Raw genomic sequence first — 19,513 nt, 5'->3', positions numbered from 1 at the left:
CAGGATGGAGGTTCCTCAAAAAAACTAAAAATGGAACTACCATATGACTCAGCATTTCCACTCCTGAGTATGCATCTGGAAAAATGAAAACAGTAATTCGAAAAATACACACACCCCAGTGTTTATAGCAGCATGATTTACAAGAGCTAGGAAGCAATCCAAGTGCCCATCAACAGACAATTGGATTAAGAAGCTGTGACACATATACACAATGGGCTATTAGCCACAAAAAAGAATGAAATTTTGCCATTTGCAACAAGATGGATGGACCTGGAGGGTATTATGTTAGGGAAATAAGTCAGACAGAGAAAGACAAATGCTCTATGTTATCACTTACATGTGGAATCTAAAAAATAAAACAGAGGAAAGAATATAGCAAAACAGAAACAGATGTACAGATTTAGAGAACAAACTTGAGGTTACCAGTGGGGAGAGGGAAGGGGGGAAGGGAAAAGATAGGGGTATGGGGTTAAGAGATACAAACTACTATGTATAAAATAAGTAAATAAATAAGCTACAAGGAAATATACGGCACAGGGAATATAGCCAGTATTTTATAATAACTTTAAATGGAGTACAATCTATAAAAAATTTGAGTCACCATGTTGTACACCTGAATCTACAGAATCTTGCCAATCAACTGTACGTCAATAAAAATTTCTTTTTGTCTAGTAATTCCAATAGTGGGCTTTCTCACGTATATTTCTACTGGCTGTTTTTGTTCCTTTGGGTGGGCATGACTTTCCTGTGTCTTTGCATGTCTCACAATTTTAATTTTTGTTGAAAACTTGATATGTTAAAGAGTATAATGTGGCAAATCTGATTCTTTCTCCCAGGGTCTGTTGTTGTTGTTGTTATTACTGTTTTATATTGACTTTCCTGGACCAATTCTGTAAAACTTGTCTTCCCTGTGGACTGCACCACTATAGTCTGTGCTTGGTTAGTTTAGCAGTTAACTATGATTGCACAGAGATTTCCTTTAATGCTTTGAACCAGTAAGGCTTCCATCCTTTGCCTAGGGAGTTTGTGTGTGCACTGGAGCACCCTGAAAGCTCAGGAAGTTTTCAACACTGCTCTAGCCTTTATTTACTATTTGTGCAAGACCTCAATTCATGAGCCAGCATGAACGATTGGGACACTTTTAGGTCTTTCTTGGGCATGTGCACAGCTCTGTACATACACATGACCTTCTAGAACCCCAGGAATATGTCAGGGCCTTATAAGGCCTTCTGTGGACATCTCATTCCCCAGATCTTTAACTTTTTTGGCCACCCTTTCCATTGCCCCAATGGATATCATTGCCTCAGGCAGCTGTGAAGTTAAATGTCACTGATTTTTTTTTTTTAATTGAAGTATAGTTGACTTACTTCATAACTAAGTGACTTATGTACTTCAACATAGTGACTTGGTATTTTTAGACATTATGAAATGATCACCACTATGAATCTAGTTACCATCTATCACCATACAAAGTTATTACAGTATTATTGATTATATTCCCTGTATTGTACACTACATCCTGTGACTTATTTATTTTATAACTGGACTTCTTAATCCCCTTTATTGATTTTGCCCATCCTCCTTTCCCCTCCCTTCTGGCAAGGACTAGTTTGTTCTCTGTATCTATGAGTTTGCTTCTGTTTTGTTCTGATTGTTTTTTGACAAATGCCTTGGGGATAGGGATTTTCTCAGTCAGTGGGTTCTGAGTCAGGTCAAATAAAGATAAACTGTTTGAATGGGGCTTGCCCAGGGAACTTCCAGACAAGTCAAGTAGGGCCAATTCTATGGGGCTTCTTGAGGAGCCTGAAGCCCAGGCTGGTCCCTCTGGTGAATGCTACCTGCTGCTGGCTGTGGTTTTCACAGCCACGGTCATTGCAAAGCTCCTGTTTCTCGAGGCTGCCACATAGCCAGCAAGGGGCAGTGTATGTAGAACCAGTTAACATACGACAAAACTCACTGTTGTTACCCAAATTTCAAAATATTTCTCGAATGAACAATTCCTTGAATTGTTGCAAGCTTTGGTTAATGTCCAGAGTCCTGAAAAAATTATTATTGACAAATTTGCCCAGTGTTTTCAATTGCTTTTATAAAGAAGATTTTTTCAGAGGTCCTTACTTTACCATTACAGAAATTCACTCATCTTTTTAAAGCACGTTCTATATACCGTTGATATAAATGTTTCTCTCTCTCTTTTTTTTTTGCTTTTAGATACCTTTGAGATAGCATCTGTGAACTTACCCATTCCTGTGCAAAACAGGAACTATTATAAGAATGTTTCTGACAACAAAGAGATTCTAAAATTAGTCTCTGTGCTTAGCACAATCATCAGCTCCACCAAAAAGGTAGGCCGAGAGGATCTGCAGCCAGGGTCTTCTGCTTTACAACAAGATTGAAGCTGAACATTAAAGCTTGTCCTTCACGTAGCCTGGGTCTCACCCACTGTGCCCTCAGTGAGCAGCTTATGGAATCTTGTACGTGCTCAGCAAATGTTTGTTTAACTCAAGGTTTTTCGTTCTAGATTGCAAGGTGAAAGACAATGATTATTTCTGTGTTTTATATTGTCTTCTGTTTAATGCCTTTAAACTTTTTATGTATTTATGTAGTACAGATAAGTCTGTTAAAAAATTCAAGATGTCTCAAACCCCAAGTCAGACGGGTGCTGCAATTCACCTTCAGAGAGTCAGTGATGCTGGAACTGACTTGAATCATTTGAAATAGAATAAGATTTACACTCAGTTCTTTATGTTTGTGTAGTTGGGCAAATCTTATAAAATAGATGAAAATGTATGTATATTGTGTATACATGTATGTATATCATGGAAATAAGATAATACTGAGAATATCAAAAATATTTTCAGCACATACTTGTACTGGACATGGATGTAAATTCAGGTTAATTTTTTCTTCCAAACTGCTCTTCTCTCAACTTTCCCTTTTCTGTTCAGGCAAATCTGTCTTTGTGGTTAAAAAGACTCAAAATCCTGATGTCAATTTCTACTTAAAAGAAAATATTCACATTGGCACTAAGACCTCCTGACTCTTTAAAAATGTTTCTCATTATTGAGGGAACAGTTGTCACTCAGTAAATATATCTTTTCTATTATTACTCAGTTTTGATAGAATTAGTTTCATTTGTTTGAAAGTGTTTTGAAAAGCTGCCTTTGCTGTAACCATGTGAGGAAATATTAAGTTTAATTTTAATGTATTCCTGAGGGAACTGGAAGCTTTTGCATTTATGCATTTTCAATTTTCCTTTCTTAATATCTTGAAGGTCTTGTATTTAATTTTGCCCTAGGGACTGCATTCACATAATTCAATTTAACAAATATTTGTCTAGTGCTTAGTAGAGTATTCTATGATGATAATAAACATTCAAGTATGCTTTCAAATGTCTCAGTAATCATGGAAAATACAATAAAATAGATCAATAATAAAGTCCATTACTTTCTCTGAATATAAGCAGCCACTATTATGAAAATCCAAGGACAAGACAGAGTAGTTGAAATTAATGTACTGCAGGCAACAAGATACTTATGTCTGCGTCATTGTTGTTGCACTTGCCTTTATATTATGTGAAGGAAATGTATAGATCTTAGTCTTCCTTAAGATAATAGAAAGGGTTGGCACTTAGAATAACTTGAAGGACTTTATCCAGATTGATAGGATGGCCAGATTGTTTCTGGAAGACTATATGCACACTTGGTCATAGTGCTAGACATGGCTCTCCACAGCCATAGACCCTTCTGAATTTTCTGTGGTTGACCCTTCCTCGACCGCAGAAACTCCTCTGACCCCAGCCCCTTTCCTCTTACAATAACTGGTTGGATCAGAATATAAACCTGACCTACATTCAGCACATCCATAGTTTGGCCATCAACTTATAACACTGCCTGGCTTGAAAAGATGAGCTGGACCAAACAATCAAAATAACCATGGCAATTAAAATAACTTAAGTAGATCAGCCCTACATATGTAGTTTAAGTAATTTTTCCTTTAGGCTTTAGGTTACCTCTGCTTTCAAAAGTTCCAGTTTAATAAAGATTGACTCAGATAAAATAAATGAGAGTCTAAAACTTATTTAGTTAGGGTATGTTCTTTTTTTTTTTTTAATAAATCTATCTACTTATTTATTTATGTATTTAGGCTGCATTGGGTCTTTGTTGCTGCGCACGGGCTTTCTCTCTAGTTGTGGCGAGCGGGGGCTACTCTTCGTTGCGGTGCGCGGGCTTCTCATTGCGGTGGCTTCTCTTGCTGCGGAGCACGGGCTCTAGGCTCATGGGCTTCAGTAGCTGTGGCACACAGGCTCAGTACTTGTGGCTCGCAGGCTCTAGAGCGCAGGCTCAGTAGTTGTGGCACCCGGGCTCAGTAGTTGTGGCTTGCAGTCTTCAGTAGTGTGGCTCACGGGCTCTAGAGCGCAGGCTCAGCAGATGTGGTGCACGGGCCTCGTTGCTCCGTGGCATGTGAGATCTTCCCAGACCAGGGCTCGAACCCGTGTCCCCTGCATTGGCAGGCAGATTCTTAACCACTGTGCCACCAGGGAAGTCCCAGGTACGTTCTTAATATTATAAACTCTTGGGTGTTGAAAGAGCTCAGGATTCTGGAATTTTACCCATATTCAGGGATCTTTGATAATCTGTAATTCATTCTCCAAACCATCATACATTTGTGAATATGTCTAGATGCTGTTGCAATGCATTCTGGGTGTGCATGTCAACATCTCAGCCCGTGCCAGGGCATCAGGTGTAGTTGGGACAAGCGGGGGCAGGCTTAGCTTTCTGCATTTTAGTGGGTGTGAAGTGTCAACACTCATTAATCCTGATGTTTCAAGGGGCATCTTTAGCTGCATGTGGGGAGATAGAGTAAAGCTACTGCTTGGCTTGGTATGGGTTGGTGAAATTTACTTAAAATAATCAGACCATTTAGAATGCCGTTGGTAATGCTCTATGCTTTCAAATAATGCCACTTTTCTCTCTATCTCAGTTGAAATTTTTTTTTCTCATGCAGATGTAACTCTGAAATTATAATGTAAGCCAATAGAAAAAGTTGACTACCAAGAGGTATAAACATTAGAAATGAGGAGACAAATTTTAATTATTTGGAGATGATATGATTATCTATCAAGTAAATCCAAAAGCGCTAATCTAAAAAAAACATATGGCCCAAGAAGAGTTAAGTTAGTAGTCAGTTGAAAGGTAACTATAGGTATTTCTGCTGTAATGCAATAAACATATTCCTGAAAAGCCTGTTTTGCAAAGTTGCACATATAATAGGGATTATGAGAAAAAAGAGCTTGAGACAGACACACACAACCTAGGAAATTCTGTAACCAGAGTAATACCCAAAACAATAATAATCATAGTAAAATATTAACCTGTTGAACAACGCTATAGTCAGTATAGAACTTTACATACTATCAAAAGGTGAAAGAAACTTGGTAGAAGTTGTAACAAGGTGTAAGAAACAGTTGAAAATACTGAGTTATGGAAACAAGGATAAAATATACAAAGATCAGGTCTAACTGTGCAAAGAACATTCTCAAAACAAAGTGGAGAACAAATTAACCCAAAAGAAAGAAGAGACAAAAAGCATTGTGCCCCCTCTTTGGTTTGCTGCTTTAGTGGGTACAAAATGAAGTGCTAGGAAAAACAGCATTTGACAATGTGACCTTCCTGTTATATTGACATCATTCCTTATTTGCCAGTTGCGAGAAAGCCAATTCATCTTACAGACGCACACTTTGTAACAAAGCAGACGATTCGTTAAAAAAACAGTTTTTAAAAAAACTTATATGCCATCCATGCAGTTATAAGGATAATGGAAAAAAGATCCTTTTTACGATAACAACATCATTGAAAAATACCTAGGAGCGTACATGATGAGAAGTTTGTAGGGTCTTTATGAAGAGTTCTCTAAAACTTAACAAGGAATTAAAGAAAAAGAGGTGAGAAGATTTAGAAACACATGGGAAGATTTAATATTGTATGGATGTCGGTCCTTATCTAATGTATTTATACATTTTGTGTGATTCCATGCAATCTTTCAATGGGGCTTGATGCTGGATATATTCTGTTTGTCCCTCTAGATCTAATCTCCACACTCTGACCTTAGGGAACAAGTCAATGGGTTTCCATTGAGACTTCCAGTAGATTTCACCAATGAGAGTCTTGGAGGAGTTTGTGCAATGGGAAAAAGTGACCTCAGAGTATTTTTTTCCCCCTAGCACCACCCTCTCTGTGGCATGATTTGAGCTGTGTTTTTTGACCTAAGGTCCAGCTCCAATCAAAAGGGCCTGGTCCACAAGAGATTTTATGGACTCGCTCTCTCTCTCTCTCTTTTTTTTTTCCTGAGAAACTGTTCCCCTCTCTTTTTGGTAGGATGGTACCAGTTACATTGTTACTAGTCCCAGGTTACTATTTACACTATTGTATCCAGTTCCAGTCCTGTGGCATTTTCAACTAGTCACATGGTTCACTAATTAAACATTTTAATAAATCCATGGGAACCACCAGCAACTGGCAAATGTTCACTTATATCATGATGCCGTTTCTGATTCTTCCTTCTCTACACAAATACGTTATTTGTATTCTAGGAAGTTATTACATCCACCGACTGCTTCAAACGCTACAATCACGTTTGGCAAAAGGAGAAAGAAGAAACCATTGTGACGTTTATTATGAAAAACCCCTTGCTTTCTGAATTTGAATCCCAGATTCTCTATTTCCAAAAACTAGAGCAAGAAATTAACACTGAGCCTGAGTGTATCTGTGCGGGTACCATTGCTCTGTACACAGGTTGGTTCATTTTCTTTCAGTCATAAAAATTCAACGTATTACTCTGTTTCTTTACCTAGATTAGTATTCCAGAGAGTTCTAGCTATCTTAAAGATTGACTCTCCTTTTATTGGCCTCAAGCTTTAAGCCCAGCTTGTAGATTTGTTTTTAATTCTCTTCTGCATAATTATTTATTCTGGACTATTTTGAACACTCTGCTGCTAAACCTTGAAAATAAATGCTAATTCAAACAAGGGATAAGTCTGTCATATTTGGAATTAAAATGTACCCTTTCTTTAATAAATAACAATAACAAAGATTTGAGGCTTAGCTCCGACAGTTTTGATAGGTACTGTTTTGTTTTTTTTCCCCCATTTTGGAATGTGTTTTGAATTGTTGCAAATAGGCTTTATAACATGAATGAATATATAATGATTGGGAAAAACTAATTTTTTTTCCAGTTTGATTTTTCATGTGTTAGAGGGCTATCAGCTGCAAAGTATTTACTTTTGGTAAACCGTTACACTGGGTCTCCTTATACTGGGTCAAGTTTTTCAAACTGAACGGTGGACATGTGGGTTTTACAGCTGACTTGAAGTTCACCTTGACCACTGAGACGAAGGCCTGGATGGTTGTCATTGGCCGTCACTGTAACAGAAAATACAGAAGTGAGATGGAAAACATTTTTACACTTGTTGAAGAATTCAGTAAGAAACTGAATCGCCCAATTAAAGACCTAGATGATATTCGAATTGCTATGGTGGCCCTGAAGGAAATTAGGGAGCAGCAAATCTCCATTGACTTTCAAGTGGGACCTATTGAGGTAACTGATAATCACTTGTTCTATAGAAACATCTCCATATGTTGGGCTCTATTAGATGAACTGTTGACCAGATCTGGACTGGAATTACAAATGGCCGCTAAACCCAAGAACAACGATTTCAGTAATGATACCTAACCTGTAGGGTGCCTCGTGTGGGCAGTTCTAGTCCTTTACACAGCATTTAAGGTGTCGAAGAGCGGAGCCTGAGATGAGGATTTCTGTGTAAGTGATTTACTGCTGAGTGCTCATGGGAGAAGTAGAGTGAACGAAACAGAAAAGGATGAGGTTGGGGGTGGGAGGAAGCTAAGCCAGGGTGTGATCTTAGCTGTAGACTAACTTCGGCCTGATCTCACAGGGAGTGTTCTGGAACATGAGTTGTACCACACAGTTGGCCCCATTTTGAGGCAAGGGGGGACTGTCTTTATTCCCCCAAATCAGTTGGTCATTGACCATTATTTCCTCATGAGGAGGCTCCTATCAGCTGAGGACAATTTTCAGGGGAAGAAGGCAGCTTGATTCCTATAGCCAACACACCCAACAATCTGGGTTGCAAATACCAGCTGATAAACAGGACCTGGATGGGGCACTGACAGTGTCCATTCATGGGTTTACTCTGTATTAGCTCGTTTAATACTTCCTACAACACTCCACTTCCAAACAAGGAAACTGAGGGTCAAAGAAATCACGCAGTTTGATTAATGTTGCACATTACTTTTGTTTTTATTATCATACTGTCTTTTCTAGATGCAAACGCTTTATCAGGAATGGGTTACTATATTCTTTTAAACGAGACTAGTATAACTGTAGCGTTAGAACAATTCCAGTTATAGAAACATTATCTTTTCATCACACCATAACTTAAATGTCTGGCCTTAAACTCTGATGGTCAGGATCCTACTCTTGTCTCATATTTTCTGCACGTCTCTTTGAATTTTGAAAAATTTCAAATTACCGTGAAAATGGCAGAGATGACTGAAGGTTTGCACCTCTACCGTGTTGGGTCAGGGAAATCACGTCGTCCACTGTGTTCTTCTTTGGAATTGAAACATCAAGGCAAAGACCCCCTACTTGGACCAGGGGAGTTTGGAGAAGGGGTTTGAAGAGGAGGTCCAGCAATTGCCAACCCTTTCCCCCTGACGTGAGAGTTAAGACAAACTGTTGTCAAGTAGTCAAGCTCAAGATGCAATCTTTAGTACTGATACAACTTATTTGGAAGACCTGATTTAGTGTTCAGCTCCCATATTCCCATTGTATCTTACTTTCCCCATCTCCCCACCCTATTCACGCACACTATGGCCTTGTGTGTACGAAGTCCCAGAATTGTACTTAGTCATCCATCAAAGGCAGCATTGGAAGGCTGCAGGTCTCTGTGTTACTTTGTTGATTTGATTGGTACTGGGGTGCAGACTGGAGGCATGCCTTCAAGGAGAAAGAGGGAAGAGGAAGAGAGGCACTGGGCTATGCTTGCCCAAATCAACAATCTTTTCCCCAAATCAACAATCAGGTGTTCATTCTATGTCTTTGGGGAAGAGTAATGGTGGGAGAAGAGGCCAGGGATATTTAGGAAAAATCCTTTCTCATGAAGACCAAACTTTGCCTTATTTTAATCTTCTAGACAAGAGAATAGTCCAGGATTTTGTGTCCTGAGGGCAATAACTTGGCTTAGGCTCTGATTCAAGAATGCCCTCTAATGTCTTACTGTTGGAACCTTTTACCAACAAAGTGAAATAGGATAGAGTTAAAACTCTGGTTCATTTTGTTATTCTAAAATTAGCAGTTAAATTGTTTTATGTTTTTCATTTACTTGATTTAATTTTGTAGTCTTCAAATACAATTTAGGGGCCTAAGTAAAAATACCTTTTATTTGTATAATGATTTATAGTTTTCAAAATGCATTAAAATTGATATATATTTTTTGATATTCACGAAAATCCTGTGAAGCAGCCAGGGAATTTTCCTGTTTTACAGATGAGGAAACTGAAGCTAAGTGGCTCAGTTGCTCACTTAAGCTTTTCCAAGTTTGCAAGTAGAGTAACTAGAACTCTCTGGGCAGTTTCCCTGTCATGTGGATCTTTTCCATTCTAATGCTTTAAAAAATGACTGTGCATACATTTATGCACCTGACTGGCAGAAATTAAATTTTTCTTCTTTTGTGTAGGAATCCTATGCCCTGCTTAACAAATATGGGCTTCTGATAGCAAAGGAAGAGATGGACAAAGTGGATGCTCTGCGTTACGCTTGGGAGAAGCTTCTGGCACGTGCCAGTGAAGTGCAGAATGAATTAGTCTCGCTGCAGCCCAGTTTCAGGAAAGAGCTTATTAGTACCGTGGAGGTCTTCCTCCAAGACTGTCACCACTTCTACTTGGACTACGATTTGGTACAACTCTCGCTTTCTCTGTGTATTTTGGGAGAAGAGTGACTACAGCATGCAAAGTGTAGTTGTTTAAAGATAATATTGGGTGGGCCAAAAAGTGCCTTCGGTTTTTTAGATAAAAATAAAAGACACATGTTTCACTTTCACCAAGAACTTTATTGAACAACGTATTCATCCTTTTGTTCCACTTCCTTCTGCCATTTTCCAGGCAACTTCGTAATTCCATCTTCCCAAAACTTTTTATCTGCTGGGAATATGTTGCTTAAAGAGACCCATTTCCAGCCAATTACAATGTGCTACAGAAGGGAAATGTGTAGAGTATAGGGTAAAATTTGTACTTATTAACTGGTAACACGCCAAACCACCAACTTCATGGATGAAGAAGCACAGAAATCCAGTTATTTAAGGTGGTCTAATGTCGGAAAACCTGATTGGAATGTTAACATTACAGGTCGCTTTACAAATAGATATTAGAGTGGTGAACTCTGTGTCATGTGGCATTAGTGTTCTAGTTCAAACCAGACACTGTTGGTGCTTCTTACAGAATAGTTATTTACCCTTCATGTCACCTGATAAATTAATAGCACATATTTTTAATTTTCAAAATTTCTTGACATATGAAAGCTGTGACCTTAACTTGGCTTTTTTTGGCCTTGAAAATATTTCCAAATGAGTTACTTTCCTGAGTCCTTTTTTACAAATAAAAAACTAAGTTTCCTATCCTGTATGTGACATGCATATAAACAACATTTGATATTCAAATACATAGTGCTCATGAAATTTGTATGCAAATGCTTCATTTTATTTTATGTTTATTTTAACTTTTTGTTTCAGAATGGTCCAATGGCTAGCGGCTTGAAACCCCAGGAAGCCAGTGATAGACTTATCATATTTCAGGTGATCTTTTTAGTTTCTTTGACTTTCTATAGAATCAAAACCTCAATGTCTTTTAAACACATACTTTTTTCCGCTTAATGTAGAGAAGCCCATTGTGGAATATAGTATGTACTTACCTTTTAAAAACTGTGATTTGATATGGTTAGCATTGGTTTCTATGTAATTAATTGTACTCATTTAGTTCTCATTTACATGTGCTCAGAGATCATACATGTTTGCTTATTGGCCAATCTTTTTTTTTCATTTGCATGTTTATTCACATGTAAATCATTTTTGATGAGTTTTCACTTGTATTTTTATTAGAATCAATTTGATAATATCTATCGGAAATATATCACCTATACTGGAGGAGAGGAGCTTTTTGGTCTGCCAATCACACAGTATCCTCAGCTTCTCGAAATCAAGAAGCAACTGAATCTTCTACAGAAAATATACGCTCTGTACAACAGTGTCATAGAAACTGTAAATAGCTATCACGATATTCTGTGGTCAGAAGTAAATATTGAAAAAATCAGCAGTGAACTTTTAGAGTTCCAGAACAGGTGAGAAATTAATGTTTAGCATGCCCAGAGCTATTGAACCTCAAATGCTTTCTTCTTTGATAGGCTGTCAGGGTTCTTTTTTCACCCAGATGTTTCGAAAGCACATCATGCTTCATTGCTGTTGTCCACTGACATCACCCTCGTCAAATGCGATTTATTAATTACCCCTGTGTGTGCCTGGTGAGACAAGCACATCCTTTAAACCTGGATGAATCTTGCCAGGGCCTTTCCTGCATCTTAGAGAGAGCTGATCTCTATTTATATTACACTTACCAACATTTGAAGTTTATGTTAGAGGATTTATTTGAAATAAAAGCAAGAGCCCTGTGATTTTTCTACATCCTTGAAGTGTTGAACCCCCCAAAAATGGAGGGTCATTTGTTGTACTTTTCAGTTGACAGCCTGAAACACTCTGCTGTGCTTTGTACTTGGTAGGGTCTCAAAACATGTTTGGAGAATTGAATTGAATTGGGAAGTACCTCTATTCTATAAAATAATGCCTTTTACCTAATTTTTATGAGGAAATTGAAAAAAGTCATTCCTGATTGGGAGGAGCAAATTTCTGCAATGTAAAAGTGTATTATATTAACAGCTGTCCTCTGAGTCATGAGATTTAACAATGTGGTGGGTATTTGTGGTGACTGTTTTTGATGGAAATGCTAGCAGACAGTCTTGGATTGGAGACATTCCAGGCTTCTATTCGAATGAACTTTCATGTTGGCTCTTCTTCGCAGGTGTCGGAAGCTGCCCCGGGCCTTGAAGGGCTGGCAGGCTTTTCTGGATCTGAAGAAGACCATTGATGATTTCAGCGAGTGTTGTCCACTGCTGGAGCGCATGGCCAGTAAGGCCATGATGGAAAGGCACTGGGAAAGGATAATTGCTCTCACTGGGCACAGTCTAGATGTGGGGAATGAAACTTTTAAGTTAAGACATATCATGGAGGCACCTCTTCTGAAATACAAAGAGGAAATAGAGGTACAATGATTGAGCGTATGATGTGGTGGGCGATTGGAAGGTCCCAGGGGATTTGAGAGTTTTCCTACATCATGGTCTGTTGGTGCAGTACATCATGCTAGGACAATCAAAACTCTTTTCCTGGTACTCAGCTATTATTTCGTCAACAAACGTTTATGTAACAGGTTCTGTGTTAAATGCTGGGGACATAAGAGTACATTCCTGTGTTTATAGATCATTAAATAATTTGTATAATTAAATAATTATACAAATGAAGGTGTAATTACAAACTGCAGTAAATACCATTGAAATGAAAGTATGCTGCTCTATGAGGGCCTCTAATAATGGGGTTGACCTCTCTGGGGGTGGGACGAGGGCGATGAAGGTCAGGAAGACTGGGTGCTGGGTGAACGGGGTGTGCTTGTGTGGTGAGGGGGTAAGGGGCTTGGAAAGTGCAGAGAAGACAATGTCAGGCAGGTGGAACAGCATATGTGAAGGGTCTGAGGTGTGTTTAGGGGACCAGAAGGCCGAGGTGTGGAGGTGGGCGAGAGAGGAGACAGCTAAGGTTGGGGAGATGGAGTGGGTCTAGAATGTGTTATCCATTTCAGTCTTTGAAGCAGTCGGTAGCCAACTGGGAGATGTATTTTGATTGGGGGATGACGTGGTTAAATTTGCATTTTGTAAAGATCACCCTGGTAGCTGTGAGGAGAAAGAATTGGAAAACAGAAAGGGGGAATGCTGGGAAACCAGTTGGGAGGTTACTTGAATATCCCCGGCAACAGATAATGATGTGTCAGATGAGGAGGCAAGTAGTGAAGCTGAAGAGGGGAGACAAGATTGAAGAGATCGTTAGGAGGTAAAATTGGATAGAATTTGACGGAGTGAACATGGTAGGGAAACGGGAGGGGCTAAGGATGAACCCTAGAGTTCTTGCTGAGAGATCTAAGTGGATGATGGTGCTTATGAGTGAGATGGGGAGTGTTGGAAGGTGATCAGGTGGAATGACAAAGTGCAAAGACTATGAGCTTGATTTTGGGCATGAGTTTGATATTTCACAGATTGTGTTTTGGGTTCCCTTGATGTATCCAAACAGAGAAGCCCAGTAAGCAGTGGGCGTGGGTCTTTCCTGGAGATACAAAAGTTGCTGACTCCACGGGTGTGGATATGCTCATCCAGAGAGGGACAAGAAGAGGGCAAGGATGGGTTTGACCAATGGCCCAGGAGAAGATAAGGCTGCAGAGAAGACAGGGAGAGTGGTCAGAGCGCTGGGAAGAAGTCAGGTTTCTGTTCACTCCCTCCTCTCGTACTGCGTTGGTTTGACTTTAGAGTTAAATCAGAGACACATTAAATTTTCAGTCTTTGATGAAAGTTGCAAAATTTAAAAGGTTATTGCATATCTTTTTTATCCTAATTTTTATTGAGTTATAATTGACATTTAACATTGTGTAAGTTTAAGGTGTTCAACATAGTGATTTGATACATTTATATTGCAATATAATCTCCATTGTAGCGTTAGCTAACACCTCAATTATCATTTCTTCTAGCGCTGGGAACAATTGAGATCTAGTCTTTTAAAAAATTTAATGTTTAGGATACAGTTTTGTCTATAATCACTGTACTGTGGATTAGATCTCTAGGACTTATTTCTCTATTAGCTGTAAATAGATATAACATCTCTCTCATTCCCCCACCCCCAGCCCCTGGTAACTACCATTCCACTTTCTGTTTTTTCAAGTTTTTGTTGTTGTTGTTGTTTTGTTTTTTGTTTGTTTTTTCAAGATTCCACATATAAGGGCTATCATATAATATTTGTCTTTGTCTGACTTATCTCACTTAACCCAGTATCCTCAAGGTCCCTCCATGCTGTCACAAATGGCAGGATTTTCTTTTTTGTCATGGCTGAAAATCTTCCACTGCTGTATATCTTTTCTGTCTTCTTTCTTTCTGGAATAGTTTGGTGGGAAATTTTACAGATTAGGATAAATCTATATTATATCTACACACACACACCATTTATTATATTGCAGTTTAGATCTGGAAATGTAAGTATTTATAGATACATATAAAGGAAAGAGTATAGACAGGACCTCTGTTGAACCAAGACTATTTGAGAAGGATGTGTGACTTTCATGTTGTAAAATGAGAGCTTGCACTTTCAATAGGACATCTGTATCAGTGCGGTGAAAGAGAGGGACATTGAACAAAAGCTGAAGCAAGTGATTAATGAATGGGACAACAAAACATTCACATTTGGCAGCTTTAAAACCCGTGGAGAGCTCCTTTTGAGAGGAGACAGTACATCGGAAATCATCGCCAGCATGGAGGACAGCTTGATGTTACTGGGCTCCCTCCTGGGCAACAGGTAGGAAAACCGTCCTTCTTTCCCCTGAGGTTTGAGAACCATAATAACAAACACTTCAAGGGAAATTAATTTAAAAAATGCAACAATACCCCTCGTACAATCTATTCAACATTAAAAGTACTTGTTTTAATTTTAGCCTTTGGCAAGGCATGGATAATACTGTTTTTATTTCATTATCCTCTATTTGGGGGATGTGTCTGAGACCATCAGTTGCACAAAATCATGCACCATGTAATTAGCCACTTGGATCTTGCAGAACATTTCAGCTTTGCTGCTGACAAGCCTCACTGCACAGCTGACAGCTCGACAGGCTCTAGATTCCAGAAGGAAAATTATCCTGAGTTCTAGAATAATTACTTCGGAAACCTTTTTGTCAACACCTATGGACTAGAAACTCTTAGTTGTGTACATACTTTAATGAGATGACAGATTAAGATAGAGAATGAAGTTAATTCATAAAGAGAAGTAAAACAGCACAGACCGATACCAGCCTAACATTTCTATTTGACGGTAGCAGCAGAGCTGTCAAGCTTTGGACGTGCGAGCCAGAGACGCATAAACTTAGATTTCTTTGGTTCAATGCTTCCTCTTGTGCTTTTTGAAATAATTTTTTTGTTCACCAGGATTTTCTCAAATATATGGTAATTGTGTAAGTGTTTGAAATGAGTAATATAGAATATAAAATTAGGTCTTAGAGATTGAGACTAACAATCTCAATTGGTAACATTGAGTAACATTGAGTAACATTGAGTCTGAACTACTTAGAATTTGGTGAGTTTTAATGAATTTGGTTACTAGTCACACCCAACCAGAATTAAGAACAGATGGAAGATAACATACCCTATGGAGGTAGAAGAAGTACACATATACATTAAGTAAATATCATCTGCGTTAGGAATGGGTAAACTTTTCTTACCAATGGCATTGAACCCACAGACAGAGTTGTATGAGGAATGCATATTCAACAGAAATTTACGGAACACCTACCGCATGCCATGTGGTCTTCTAGGTGCTGTGGTTAGAAGGGTGAATAAAACCAAGATCTCTGTTGCTATGGACCTATATTCTTGTGAAAAGCATAAACAAACAAACAAAAAATCCCAGAAAGATGTATAGAATATTAAAGCAATCTGCTTAACACTTAAGAATATGGAAATTAAAATTTTATTCACTAATATGACTAATATTTGAGATGACTTCAAGCCCGTATTATGTTGGACTGGAGAGATCAAGAAAGGGTGAAGAAGGAGAAGAGGAAAAACAACAAAAGGCAGTACAGTCGTTTAGGAGTAGGGTTGTCTACAAATAACAGAAGCACCACATACAACATCGCTTGAACAAGACTGAAGTTTATGTCTTTCTCAATTAAAAAAAAGTCCCAAGGTTGATGGCTCAGGTAGGAGTGTGGACTCTACCACATCACCGGGGACCCAAGCTTTGTCTGGCTTACTCTCCATCTTTACCAGGTGTAGCCCTTCTCCTCCTTCTACCCCTTACATCCAATGCTGCTGCTCACTTCCCATCCAGAAGAGTGGTTTTCAGACTTGGCTACACACTAGACACACCTAAGGAACTTTAAAAAATCCCAAAGCCTGGGCCACATCCCAGACTGATCGAATCAAATTTCCTAGGGGTGGGATCCAGGCAGGTATTGGTAGGTTTTTTTTTTTGTTTGTTTTGTTTTAAGGTACTGGTAGTTTTTAATATTTATCGGATAATTAGAATGTGCAGCTAAGGTTGAGAAATATTGATGTGGAGCTTAATCCCGGGACCGCACATTGCTGCAAAGGAGGCTGGGAAATTCAGTATTTTAACTGGGCAGCTATGAGTCTAGGTAGAAACGGGGTTCTATATCTAAAGAAGAAGGAGAAAAAGATATTGGGGGACCACTGTCTGTTTCTGCCTCACGAGGAAAAAGGGAAGATAGATTAACTATGAGAGAGGAAGAAAAGTGGCTCTCAGGCTTTATGTGTGTCCATGCAGAAAGCCTCATGCATACATGTACACACAAGACATGAGTGGGGTAGACAGAAGTGGATGGGAAGTTGGAAAGAGGCTCAGAAGAGGGCAGGCTAAAGAGAGAGTCCAGATAGTATCCTATTTGAAAACTGAATTTGTTGTTCGGTCCCTGCCAACGGCTCTGTAATGGCTCCACATTACATGAAAAACAAGAGACTCCACGGAATAGGCACAGAAGCTCAGTGGAGAGAATGTTATTCCCTTGGTGACAGCAACAATGACCAGAATGATACTGTTCCAGCAGCTGGGTGGAGTCAAGTCTAATGCTTGATCTGCTCCTTAGATGATAACATCTCCCACTTCTCTATGCCCTGGGTCAAGAGGGAAAATGTCGGTTTAACAATGCCCAGTATATGGTGATGAATGAATCACTTGGTAGCGTCATTTTAAAAGCCAGCAACATAGTCAAAGTTGTGAAGAAATAGGTGAAAATCAGGATTTTTTAAAAACCTCTTTAGTTTGAAAACAACAACAATAAAAACAAAACACTAAAAAAACAAATTCTGAATGTATTTCTCATTTTAGGTACAATATGCCATTCAAAGGCCAGATTCAAAAGTGGGTGCAATACCTTTCCAACTCAACAGACATCATTGAGAATTGGATGATGGTGCAAAACTTGTGGATTTACTTAGAAGCCGTCTTTGTAGGAGGAGACATTGCCAAGCAGCTTCCCAAGGTCTTCGAAATTTCTTTATGATTTCTTTCGGTTTTTAAACTTAGAGAACTATCTAATAACTCAGAATGCCCTTAAAAATGCAATAAATTTCAACCTCCATCGAGCCACCCCTTCTCCAATCTTTTGGTTGTTGCTGTCCAGCTGTTCTTCAAAGAGAGAGAGGGTAATTGTGGAAAAGAGGGGCGTGAAAATGAGAGGAAGAATGCTTCAAAACCGTGAAGTTTTATAGGAAATGGAGGGTTAAAAAACAAAGAGTGAATGCTTGCATAATTGATATACTTCTTCAGCTAATTTGAAGGTGGAACTTGGAACAGTGCAGAATTATAGAGTGGTTATCTTGACAGTGGTAGGATAATTTGTTCTCTACTACTGACAGTTTAAAATAACTCACACTCTACAATATACCCAATTATATCTGTACTGTAAAATGGGGTGGAAATCTGCAAGAAAAAACTCAAGGATTCTTATCCAATTGCCTTAAATTGTTTGCTAAATTATAACGTGTTAACGATAAATTTGAGTTTTGGAAGCCTGATTATGTTGAGTGTTCTCTTCACTTAGGTTTCCTTAGCTTTCTCTTTGGTTAGTTTTCAGTTTAATTATAGAGGGCAGACGCGTTAGCCGATTTATTTTTTGGCTACCAGTGAAATGTATCCATACATTATAATTTTAGGTATTTATTTTTCTTTTATATTTGGGCGTGTTTTTCTTCTTGATGGGTGAAGAGTCTCAAATTGGACTTAATGGAAACTTTCACATACAATATTGAAGGAGCTAGGTGGAGTTTCTTGCTCTCATATTTGATAGTATGTGCTCATTGGTAAAATACAGAAAGTTTTAAGGAAGAAAATCACAATTCCTACTCTCTCAAATTAATCTGCACATTTTCCATTTTTCCTAAAAAATCTATTTTTAAAAATTTCAGAATATTAGGGTCACACTATAATTAATTTTGTATCTTATTTTTAAATGTTTGTTTTCTAAATACACAAATAATTCAATGCTCAGTGTAGAAAACTTGAAAAACATAAGATTCACTTAATTTGGAGGTAATTGAAAACAGTTGGGAGGGTGCTTTTCTCCCAAATTACCTTGTGTTGTATTATTATTATTATTATTTTTAATATTTATTGGACTATAGTTGATTTACAATGTTATGTTAGTTTCAGGTATACAGCAAAGTGAATCAATTATACGTATACATATATCCACTCTTTTTTTTAGATTCTTTTCCCATATAGGCCATTACAGAGTATTGAGTAGAATTCCCTGTGCTATACAGTAGGTTCTTATTAGTTATCTATTTTATATATAGTAGGGTGTATATGTCAATCCCAATCTCCCAATTTGTATTATTATTTTTATACCTGCTTCCTGCTTTTAGTTAACATAATGTGGGTCCCAGGGTTGAGCTAAAGATGCTTATTTAAGAAAGGGGCCGCTATGGTGCAAAAGGCCCAAGGAGAATTGAAATAGAACATGTGTGATATTTCATATATGCACAGGGTATCCAGAACGGTTACAAGTCTGACCTCAGCGGGAGGTATGTGAGACACTCTGTCCTTGGGACCACAGACGTGTCCAAGTGTGCTTTGTTACCTTGTGTTCATAGGAGGCCAAGCGCTTTTCCAACATAGATAAATCCTGGGTGAAGATCATGACTCGGGCACATGAGATGCCCAGTGTGGTTCAGTGTTGTGTTGGAGATGAGACCATGGGGCAGCTGTTACCACACTTGCTGGACCAGTTGGAAATCTGCCAGAAATCCCTTACTGGGTAAGTTCACTCTAAGCATCCTAGACATGAAAGGGACCGGAGACACGAGACAGGATTAGCCAAATGGGTGTTCTTTTGCTTAGACTCAATTCATGTCTAACGTTGTGGCATAGATAAAACTGATCGTTTGGAGGCTTATCGTCTCTCCAAGCAGTTACTAGATTTCCTCTGATGTTGAAATTATAGGATTTATGGCTTCTTCCATCATTGGGACAGGAGCTTGTAAATATTCTCATACAGACCTTGTTTTTAAAATTAATATACCTGTTTTTCTGATCTCCTTCTTGGATAAACATCTGAAGAAGCAAAATACTTCA

At 38.5% G+C, this 19,513-nt stretch overlaps 1 protein-coding gene across 1 annotated transcript in view; it reads left to right on the top strand.

The window, feature by feature from the left end:
• DNAH5 (dynein axonemal heavy chain 5) overlaps positions 1-19,513 on the top strand; it is a 213,525-nt gene that overhangs the window by 52,614 nt on the left and 141,398 nt on the right. Inside the window, exons 22-31 of the mRNA XM_036849308.1 lie at positions 2,209-2,342; positions 6,590-6,791; positions 7,358-7,593; positions 9,752-9,970; positions 10,802-10,864; positions 11,168-11,406; positions 12,141-12,381; positions 14,523-14,722; positions 17,267-17,420; positions 19,033-19,196. Of these exons, the coding sequence (XP_036705203.1) occupies positions 2,209-2,342; positions 6,590-6,791; positions 7,358-7,593; positions 9,752-9,970; positions 10,802-10,864; positions 11,168-11,406; positions 12,141-12,381; positions 14,523-14,722; positions 17,267-17,420; positions 19,033-19,196 (1,852 nt within the window). The remainder of the gene's footprint in view (positions 1-2,208; positions 2,343-6,589; positions 6,792-7,357; positions 7,594-9,751; positions 9,971-10,801; positions 10,865-11,167; positions 11,407-12,140; positions 12,382-14,522; positions 14,723-17,266; positions 17,421-19,032; positions 19,197-19,513) is intronic.

Source organism: Balaenoptera musculus, chromosome 3 (assembly GCF_009873245.2).
Source record: "Balaenoptera musculus isolate JJ_BM4_2016_0621 chromosome 3, mBalMus1.pri.v3, whole genome shotgun sequence".
In the NCBI taxonomy this organism is placed as follows: Eukaryota; Metazoa; Chordata; class Mammalia; order Artiodactyla; family Balaenopteridae; genus Balaenoptera; species Balaenoptera musculus.
The sequence above is the reverse complement of the archived record's forward strand: the minus strand, read 5'-3'. Positions and strand labels throughout refer to the sequence as shown.